The 11,477-nt window shown below is 40.2% G+C and overlaps 1 protein-coding gene across 1 annotated transcript; it reads left to right on the plus strand.

Annotated features, from left to right (window-relative positions):
- Nucleotides 1-6,328: 6,328 nt before the first annotated feature.
- On the plus strand, nucleotides 6,329-9,756 carry dio1 (iodothyronine deiodinase 1). The gene is given in 4 exon segments (XM_008283911.1): nucleotides 6,329-6,735; nucleotides 6,833-6,976; nucleotides 7,446-7,645; nucleotides 8,029-9,756. Coding segments are annotated over 4 exon segments (747 nt in total). The 5' UTR covers nucleotides 6,329-6,398; the 3' UTR covers nucleotides 8,095-9,756.
- Nucleotides 9,757-11,477: the final 1,721 nt, after the last annotated feature.

Raw genomic sequence — 11,477 nt, forward strand, 5'->3', positions numbered from 1 at the left:
GATGATCTTCCGGTGTTGCGTGAGTTTTTTTTCTTAGCTGTATTTTTCTTTGCAATTCTGCAGCGCCATCTAGCGGCTTTTACGCGCAGGAGAAACTCCTCAACGGGGACAAAGTTGACCAACACACAGCGACAGAACACGTTTGAATTGTTGTTCAAATAAAAGCACAGCGGTGAGCAAACATGTCCAGGGAGGTTTTAGAAACAGCATGGTGAGGAAGGGCGCACTTTTCTGTTTGTTTGTGGTGCCAAAATCGGAGATCTCAGCTGGAAAAACGCGGAAATGCGCGACTGGGGGGAAAGAACTGGATCAACTGGTTCTTGTGGTGCATTTATGGCCTGTTGGAAATCTGATAAATAGCTTGCTAGAAATAAGCCCCTTTGTCCAAGACACACTGTTGGATGCAGCAGGATTCTGTTGAGGTATAATCAACATCTTCAGCTTTAAATAATCAGACAGACTGTGACTGTGCTGTGAGCTTTCAGTTCTCTTATAGTTTTCTGCAGGTTACATAGACAGTTTGATTGATGGATTTATTGTCAGTGCACAGAGTACAAGTGCAAAGACAACAAAATGCAGTTTAGCATCAAACCAGAAAAGCAAAGGAGGCAGAAAAAGTCTAGCGTAATGTGAAATGTCCAAGTGGAGAAGCTTTAAGGGCCGTATGAATGAGCTAAAGTATAGAAACTATGCACAATACAAGATGTATACATATATTGCATATACAGTATAATACAGTATTAACCGAATGATGAGTGGTGCTAACTAAACAGCAATGTACAAATAGATGCATTAGATATAAAGATAAATGACAGTATGGAAACACTGTTCATATGATTGATGCAAGAAATCACAAAATAGTGAAATGAAGATCATCTGAGTGCAGTGAATGTGTCTCAACTGACTGTTGTCTAAAGACTCCTGTATCTGGACGGTCCAGTCACTGGTGAGTCAGTACTCCTGGATATAACTACACCATGAAGACAAAAGAACGCTCAGAGCAACTCTGTGTAAAGGTTAGTGACAAGTACAAGTCAGGGGATGGATGCAAGAAAGTTTCCAAGTCACAGAGCATTCTTTCAGTACAGTTAAATCCATCACTGAAAAATAGAAGGAACAGCACATGTGTAAATCTGCATAGAGGAGACCATCTATACAAACTGAATCCACATGCAGGAAAGTCCTCGTAATGGAGGCCACCAAGACACCTGTGACTCCTCTGAAGGAGTTGCGAGCTTCAGCAGTTGAGATATAAGAGCCTGCATTCAGTCTGTTCTTCACCAGTCAAAGTTTTATGGAAAAGTGGCAAAGAGAAAGCCACTGTTAAAAAATTAAACTAGAGTTCACCAGAAGTCATGAGGGAGACCCTGAGGTCAACTGGAAGAAAGTCCTTTGGCCTGATGAGACCAAAATTAAGCTTTTTGGTCATCAGAGTAGACGCATCAGAAACACACCATCCCCATAATGAAGCATGGTGGTGGCATCATCATCATCATCATCATCATCATCATCATCATCATCATGTGGGAATGCTTTTTGGCAGCAGGTCCTGGAAGGTTTATGAGGGAGATGGAGTAAAATGAATGCAGTATAGTGTAGAGAAATCCTGGAGGACAACCAGATGCGACTTGGGAGACACAATTTTGATGATAAACAGTTAATCCAACTCACTCATTAAGCAAAAAAATTTCAAAGTACTTACAGGTCCAGCTTTACAAATGTGAAGAGTTGCAGCTTTTCTCTGTCTTTATGATCAACTTTTGACTGAATAAACATTGAAAATGCCACCGTGGGCTTTAAAACACTGTAACAGGCATGTTCACTGATCAAAGATTAGCAGATAAACCAAAAGTGTTTATTCATCAGATTATTCCAAATGAAAACAATCATTAGCTGCAGTATTGAACAATATTTTCCCCCAGAGACACCAGGTCTGCTGTGTATCGATCAGTTTTGGGTAATTCCAGAAATAACGAAGGCCGTACAGTTTTAGCCCAGCTAAATTCTCCCTCTCCTCCACAGGGCCCCCAGATACTGTGGCCTGCAACCGCCTTGAACTTCTTATCATTTCAGCTGATACTGTGCTTTAGAGTGCACATATTCAAATTTGCATTTAACTATTTTATCACTGGCCAAAGCAGACAGAGTGGGCTTTTGTGGCTTTTGGAACCAAAGGGCTTTGTCTTCAACAAGCCAGAAAAACACAACTAAGACACTAAAATTATTGTAGTTACACTTTGGCTTGTCATAATGAAGCACAAACGTGTCATTATTTTCATGTCTGCATTCCACTTAGGGGACTTCCAGGCTCCCGGCACTGTGAGCACTGACATGGCCGGACAAGGTTGGTTTTATCTGCACTTTGCCTACAATTAAAAAAATCAGTGTGAAGAGTTCTGCTGTGCAGTGTGGCTGTCATGTTGTTGTTGTTTATTTGAACAGTTGAATATCGCTGAGTCATCTTTAGTGTTGCAAGAAACACCCATGGTTCTCCTACTATGAGAAGTCTGTTGTATGAAAATATTAAAGATTAAGTTATCTGCTGGCAAGAAAAATCAAGGAGGTACATTTAAAACAGCTGTAAGATCACATCATTTTTCGCATCCATTGCATATTAAATGACCAAATTCACTCTTTTTTCTTTTCTACACTATAAAAATGGGACCTGAGTCTTCTCCGGTAACTGATTTAACCCCTAAAACTCATCTCTGCAAATCAAAGTTACATATTTAGGAGTACAAAAATCCCTTCCTGCCTGCTTTAATGCTTAAGTTGTTTATAAAAGATGGGTTTCGCCTCCAGGTCTGAAAAGTAAAGCCAATACCTGAAACAACCAGTAGGGGGCGACTCCTCTCCAAACAAAAAAAAAGTCCAATTGTATAGAAATTTATGAAGGTACTGAGGTAATAAATTACTTTTCATGTAATTTGTTACCTCAGTAAACATCTTCCTGCTGAGTTTTTGGTCCCAGTCACGAATTTCAAGACGTTTTCAATACAGCATGATGATCATTTTGTAAATTCTCATCTCATTTAGAGTTAAATAAACAATGAATCAGCGTCTGCTTTAGGGCAGGGCACGAAGGTCACACAGCTGCCAGAAATAACCAGAAGAACAGGCTGGAAGGAATTACTGACTGACTGCATACAAGTAGCAACTGAGTTAAAATGTGGACTACAGGAAACCTAAGCTCCTCTGGTCTGTAACATATTGACATTATGCTATATTTGTCATGCATTTCTATTTCTCTGTATCTTTATCATCAAGGATCATATGTTAAATTAGGCATGATTCATGTGTAATAAAGATCCCAGCACGCATGTTGTTCCTGCCATCACCACTGAAGTGTTTCAGCACAACATCAATAACATATTTTCTAGATTCAGCAGCTACTTTACTTTTTGTGTTTTCATATTCTTATTATGAGTGTTCTTATTAATAAGAATAACTTCATCAGAGTCGTATCTGTTGTTTCATGTGATTACATTGACAAAGCATAAAGTGTGTATGTGACTAGTTCAGGTTCATATTTATTGACTTTTAAATAATTCTTTAAAAATAAATATATGCCAAAAAAATCGCATCCATCATTGGATTTTAATGTATAAATACATGTTGAAACCTGGTTTCCTGTCAGAAAAATAGAGGACCGATGTATAGGGTTTAGATAATACATTTCTGGTCAGTATGGCCGATTTTTTTCAGTTGCATTGTCAACTATTTATGTAGCTAATATCACTTTGCTGGAATAACTTAAACTTAAACTTAAACTTAACTGAACTTAACTTAACCTAACTTAACTTAACTTAAATTAAACTTAGTTCATGTAGCTTAAACCTAAACATTATTATATAATCATGTATGTGGGTCTTCTTCTTAGAGCAATTAAAGCTTTCCCATGAGGTCCAGGAGACTGTTTCATAAAACAAATTTAGCAAATAAGTCAGACTTATTTCAGTTAGTCTGACTTACTTTGGCTCTATAAAGTAAATTAAGCAAAGTTCAAGCTCTGCTGCTCTAACTAACCAGGTCCAGAGCAGGTTAACTGTCAGTTAATCAGAGTTCCTGAAACATTGACCTGAAGGGAAAGCCAAGATTTTATCGCCAGCTCTTATATTATTTAATTTTATTACCCAGTACCAGTAAGAAAGAGTGAACTTTACAGAAAAATCTATTTCAGAAGACGCAGTTACCTCACCTACTTGAAACTGTGTCGAATCAGACTGACCTTAATTGAACTGGTTTCCGATTTATCAGGTGTTGGACTTTAATCCTCACTTTTCTTCGTGCGCTTTATGGAACAGGCCCTCGTAAGATAATAATAATAAAAATGATAATAACCTGTGTAACATACTGCTGTTTACTCCTGACTGTACATGTACATTTAAACTTCTTTATTATCTACAAACATATTTCTGTACGTTGTGTCCTGTTCGTTCTGTTCGTTCTGTTCGTTCTGTTCATACTTCTACCTATAGTGTATATAATGCACTTTACTGCTGACTTTGCACTTTTGGTTTGACACTAAAATGAACTCAGCGGTCTTTTGCCCTGTGTGATGACGACATAGTTTAATGTAATCAAATTAGAACAACAGTGAACTTTATTTCGATAGCACCTCTAAAATGTGCTTGTGAAGCTTTAAAACTACAAGTCAGTGAAAGAGAAGACAATAAAATGCATAAAAAAATCTGTATTTTTCTACTTACAGATAAATCTGTACAATACTAATACTTCTTAATTAGCATTTCTACTCATTAAAGAATCTGTGCAAGAGTATTTTTATATGCAATATTGTTCTTTCTACATACAGAGACATCTGGACAATGTGAAGCAGTAGTTTATTCTACTTTACTATAGTACAGACAATATACTGTATTTACTTTGCTATATTTTTGTTTATTTGCATTTTTCTGTCTCCTTTGCTACAAATGTCCCCACTGTGGGATTAATAAAGGCTTATCATATCGTATAAAGACTGACTCGTTAAAAAGAACAGCAACTAAACTTTAGAAATTGGATTCAATTTTTGTTTTGGGTTTTTTTTTTTTTACTGTAAGAGGAGAACTTTATCATCAATTCCTGGTTTGAAACAGGAAAAGGGACAATCAAATTAATTCTCACATAGTACATTTTTAAATTTAATTCAATTTTTAATTTAGAGTTTATCACACAGGACATTTTTACTTCGAGTGTTATACTCTGTGTTGTACTATTCTTTTCATATGTACATTTTTATTTTTCGTACTGCTGCTGACACTGCTGAATTTCTCCACTGTGAGATAAATAAAGACATATCTTATTATGCTTTGTGCATTTAATATTTTATATTTTTTTCTTAATGTTTATTTGTTTACTTATTTGTCTGTTTTCATGGTGGTGGTAACTTTACTCGTTCTGCTCTAACAACTGAATCTTCCCTCAAGGATAAATAAACTATTCCCATCCTATATATTGAACGCTGTGAAGCCTGAACCAGGAAATATTTGCCAGAAAATTACAATTTTATGAATCTGTAGTATTCATTGAACCTGCTGACAAAATAAATAAATCAATAAATTTGCATATATGAGGTTTAATTTGGACGTTTTTTTTTTTTCTAAATCTGGCATTTTTGGCACATGTATGATGATTTACGGTGGATTATCTGTGCACTGCATGTGTCTGATTGTACAAAACAGGTTTTTCATGACAAAAATAAATCACACTGATGATGTAGAGGTGTCAAAAACTTCTATATCAAATATGGATGAGCTTTTCACCTTTACATATGCAATATTATGTGTATTTATTAATGATAGTCAACTTTTTTTGGATTATTTTTGCTACATCTGGCATTTTTGGCGCATGAATGATGATTTACGGTGGATTATCTGTGCACTGCATGTGTCTGATTGTACAAAACAGGTTTTTCATGACAAAAATAAATCACACTGATGATGTAGAGGTGTCAAAAATGTATGTATCGATATGGATGTTTTTTTTTTTACCTTTACATATGATATATGATATTATCAATCTGCATTTATTAAGGATAGTCAACTTTTTTGTTGATCATTTTTGCTACATCTGGCATTTTTGCCGCATGAATAATGATTTGCGATGGATTATCTGTGCAGTACATGTGTCTGATTGTACAAAACAGGTTTTTCATGACAAAAAAAATCCCTCTGATGATGCAAAGGTGTCAAAAACTCCTGTATCAAACACGCTACACTTGTTCTTAAAGCGTTTACAACTTGGAAACTGTAAAGTACGAGCTCAGAGCGCGGCCCTGAACGCGTCGGTTAACAAACAGTGAGCGGGGTGGGTGTAACCGGAGGACCGGAGCAGCGTTTAAACAGCTGCGCCTCCGACACGGTGCAATCTGGGGCTGCAGCTCCACCAAGGACGCCAACATGTTCGTGCAGAAGGTGATGCTGTACGTGTCCACGGCTTACATGTTCTGCTTCCTGATGACGGTCAACGTGGGCCTCAGCATCCTGCACTTCATCTCGCCGAGCCTCGCCAAGAAGATGATCCTCAAAATGGGTGAAAAGACCACCATGACCCAGAATCCCAAATTTAAGTACGAGGACTGGGGTCTCACCATGATGTCCTCCACCTTCGTGAAATCGGCCTGCCACCACATGTGGCTGTCTCTGGGTCAGGAGGCGTTCAAAGGCCACCCTGCTCCGGACTCACCTGTGTTCACCATGAAGGGAGAGAAGTCGAGCATCAGCAAGTTCGTCAAAGGTGCGTCCAGGTTTGGAGATCGAGCTGCTTTGGTGGGTTTTTGCGGCTAATTTTATTTTATTTTTTTTTTTATTTTTGCGCCTTTTCGTCTCTGCAGGCAACAGACCGCTGGTGCTGAGCTTCGGAAGCTGCACCTGACCCCCGTTCATGTACAAACTTGAGGAGTTCAAGCAACTCGTCAAGGACTTCAGCGATGTCGCGGACTTCCTGGTGGTCTACATCGCCGAGGCGCATTCAACAGGTGAGTGGAGGCAGCAGGCCAGGTGAGCCGAGGACAGGCTTCAGTCTATTGGTGGAGACGTGGTGCTTTCAGGGTCAGTCAGGAGACGCACAGGTTACTTATTTATGCTTCTTTTTTTTAATGGTGCACATCGGCTTAAAGTGAACTTTTAGTTGTGAAGATGTGTGTTTTTTATCTTTAAAGTTGCAAATCTAATTTACAACTAAAAAAATAATTAATGCAGGAGCTGTAAGTTAGATTTGAACATGACAACATGATGATTTAAGATCCTCTTTTGGCTTGTTTTTAATTCTGACGGTTAATCATTTTGAAACATGTCACAAAGTGCAACCTCGACCCAATAGATCATCCACAAACCCTCCTCTGATCTGCTTCAGCTTGATGCTTTCATGCACATCTGCAGAGCCACATGTGTTCCACGCTCCGCCGCTCCTCCTGCCAAACCGCACTCTTTATCTCTCTCTCTCAGATGGTTGGGCCTTCACCAACAACATCGACATCAACCAGCACCAGAGCCTGGAGGACCGGCTGTCCGCGGCCCAGATCCTGCTCCGTGAGGAACCCCTGTGTCCCGTGGTGGTGGATGACATGAGCGACGCCACCTCCATCAAGTACGGAGCTCTGCCCGAGAGGCTGTACGTGCTGCAGGCCGGCAAAGTGGTCTACAAGGTGAGGAGTGTGATCTTTTTATCTTCAGTGTTTACTCAACATGCGTTTGATTGAGGAGTTCAGTATTTACTCAACGGGTGTTTAATTGAGGAGTTTCTAGGTGAAGGGTGGAATTCTTTCACTGCTCCTCTCATGCATTTGCGTGATTGGAGGTGATGGCAGCGCTGTGGGCGTGAGTGAACTCACGCTATCGCGTGAGGAGGAAAGAAACAGACACAACAGAGGAATTCTTGGCATGGAGCCAGGCCCATGACGGCCACGCCAGAAATGTAGATTACGTGACAGAGGCATGTTGCTGCAGGATTGTGTTGGTCATTCTCTGACTGAAAAGTGATATTTGATGCAAACGGTGCTTTATTCTGCACGTGCTCTTGTCTCCACAGGGAACAGAGGGGCCTTGGGGCTACAGTCCACCCGAGGTCAGATCCTTCCTGCAGAAGATGAAATAAGAAGCTTGTTAAATGGAATTGAGCCACGTTTAATGCCGTCTATACCAGCCTTATATGGAGGATCGGGGGGTTCTTTAGGGCGTCTGCATTGTAACCAACATATCTAACTGATATAATACTCTCTTTTTATTACACACAAATCCAATCACCACATCTACGTGTAGCTGTATAGTCCCTCTTTTACCTTTTGCCTCATTGTAACCCCTCGAAAAATTGCACTAATTTTGCCATCAGACTCTCCTGCGCTCTCGTAAAAGACCTTTGAGCTGGGAGCCGCCTCTCTGTTGTTTCTTAGTGACGGCTGCAGATTAAACCGTCGGCCTCTGCGGCCCGATGAAGCGAAACGCCAGGGAGACGGTGCGTTCAGGGTTTGAGGTGTTTGAGGAGTTTGCAGGAGGTGTTCTGAGTGTCTTTTGTTGTTTATTTGCTAAGTTGTTGTAATTTTGTTGTTTAAAACCCCCTCAAGATACATTTAAAGTCCTTGTTTTCACTTCCAGGGCCTGTTGCCATCAGCGCCACCATGTCCTGTATTCACCACACAGGCAGCGTCTTTGTCTTTAAATTCTCCAAAGTGATTCGGCAGGAGGCTGCTTTTTACATGACGATTGCAGTGCAAACCGCTGGTAGCTGTAATCTGATGAAAGATGCCTTTTAAAAGCAGGCCTTCTCCGAGTTACGGCCAGAGCATTTAAGATTTTTACACGTGGAGTTCTCACAACAGCAAGTCTTGTATTGGAATAAATCCGCTCTAATTGAAATTTATCAAGGAGCATTTGCATTATATTACAGTAACGTCCCGTGGCCGCACTCTGGCATTCAATTCATACACAACATGTGACCTACAGCAGGTCGTCAGTGTTTTTCATACTGCATGTTCTGCTGCAAGTCAGTGCGGCTGGATTGAAATCTACAGTTAAATCGGGTCATTCAGTTCATGAATGTTCCACATTTTTGCCCTCAGAGTAAATGACTACAATTCGATGCAGCAGAACTCTTTGTGCAACAATGTTTGGCTCACTTTTGACATTTTTATTTCCACTCTTCTCTGCCCTGCAACTCCCGCTTGATGCATTGCAAAGCCGAAATCTTTATTGTTGCACCACGTCGCTCTCTAGAAAATGTTTTGAGGGCATTAATGTTGACGCACACGAGCGGCCTTCTTCCACGTGAGATTCTAACGGTTGTTTGCTGTCTTGTCTGGAAATGATAAATCCTCTGCGCGGTATGCGGATTACGCAACTTCAGCAAATCGTCTGCAGGCGGGCACATATGTACGCGGCAGCCGTGCAGCGTGGCGTTCAGGCCCTGATGTGAGTTAATACCTAACTGTCTTATCTCTGCACATTAACCGATTTTTGGCATTCGTAAAGTTACGTAACAATTAAATCAAAAGTGGATTTTTTTTATTTTTTTTTGGCTCATCATGGGTTGTGTGGTGACTGAGCACAAGGGATACTGGGAAATGCCGTAGTTAAAATGGTTAAATTGTAATTTCCCTCAAGAATAATCAGATTCTCAAATGTGCAGCAGTGTATTTATAAGTTTAACTGACTTTGTACTGGTTTTACAGCCTCTTCTCGTCACCGTATCACCGTTAATAACTGCTGTAAAGTTTTTCATGCTCCAAGAAATAAAAAAAAGCAGCTTTAGTACTAACACGGACCTTGACTTTTCTGATTTGTGCAAATAACCAACCGTAATAATAAACCATGTTGCCGTGAAGACGATCCCATGATCAACACCTCATAAGAAACCGCACCAAAAAAAGTTTCTTTTACAAGTCCACGACATGGCTATGGACGTGAACAAAGCAGTTTTGTGTCGCTACAGCTTTCATAACATTAACTGTGTGGCTCTGAAGTTGGCGAATAGGTTTGGCTCCTGCCCAGCCAGGCCACATCCTGTGGAGAGCAGCCAGCAGCAGCTTAGCCTTGTTTCCTTTTGTTAAGAGACAAAGCAGAATGCTGTCAGACCCTCCCAGCCCAGCTCAGATTCAGGTCTTAAAGTAAAAACTAAACCCTGGATGTGTTAGTAGTTAGCTGCGTTCAGGGAGCGTACGGTGAATGTTGTGTGGAGGCCGTCGAGGTCTCTGCTGAAACGTGAGAGTCCACAGAAGCCCACCAGAGGGCAATGTGAAGACACGGAGGGCAGAACACGGGAAGCTGTTTTTCATTTTGATAGTTGGACGTCGGTGTGGCTGCAGGGGTACAATATTCAAAACCAGCTGACTAACAACAACTTTATTAGATTTCTTTAATGTTAGGACATGAGTTGGTTCAAGTTAAGAGATTAATTATAATCCTGAGCAGACTGTCCTTTACACAAAGATAATATGCACCATTTGGAGCGTTTTCATAGTAAAATGAGGCTTTCTTAAGATGTTGCAAGTGCTGCTTTGCCTGGACTTTACATGACTTAAGGTCCAACAATCTAGATAGAACTAAAGACAGAAAGGAAGCAAATACTCACAGCAAAAACCCGTTACCGGTCGAATCGATCAGCAGCTCAGTGTCAGAGGGCAGGTGTGAAGATCTTTCTAATATCCAAAGCTTCATTCGAGGATTTCCTTCAGGATTCATAATGTTTTGTCAGCTCATCTTACTTATTTCAGAAGCTTTCAGCTGGACGCAGCTCTCACAGCTGCATCCAGCAGGTGGCAACACACAGATCCTGACTCAACAAGACCCAGACAACATCTAAATAAAGCTCCATAAACATCCGCTGGAGCGACTCTGTCAAACCATGAAATTTAGCTGAGGTGGACTGGAAAGTAAGACATGACCTCTAATTAAAGGCTGTCAATTGATCCGAGTACATTTACCAAAATACAACTATAAGGTCTTTGAATTTTCATTATACTTCTGCTCCATTACATTTCAGAATCATTTCTACGCCACTGGATTTATATAAATTACTCTTAAAATGAAGACTTTACATGATAGATAATATAAGAAGCTTTTAAAATGGAAGCCTTTGTTAAAAATGTGGCTTCTGACGTCTTACAAGAAGCAGTGTGCAGTCTGAGTCACACTTCAGATGTCTACAGGCTGCACCAAATGGTCCAAATGGTCATTTCCTCCCTTCTTATGTGGTTTCATTTCAACTGATGCTCAAATGAGCCAAAGTCTCACCAAAAATCTTAGAGGAAAAAATCTACTCCTGAAAACAAATATTAGAAATTAGTTTTTTCTCCCCCCCTCTTTTCTTTCCTCTTCCATTAATAATCCAACAACCCCTTGGATTAATCTGTTGTCGCTGCATATAGAACTGGATGTAGAGTAGTTAACACCAGCTCCACCTGCAGCAGCTCCAACAGCAACATGCTGCTGACATGCTGATGCTTCACTACCAACAATCTCATATATGATAACATATTTATCAGA

This window comes from Stegastes partitus, unplaced genomic scaffold, assembly GCF_000690725.1.
Source record: "Stegastes partitus isolate 25-593 unplaced genomic scaffold, Stegastes_partitus-1.0.2 Scaffold332, whole genome shotgun sequence".
NCBI lineage: Eukaryota > Metazoa > Chordata > Actinopteri > Pomacentridae > Stegastes > Stegastes partitus.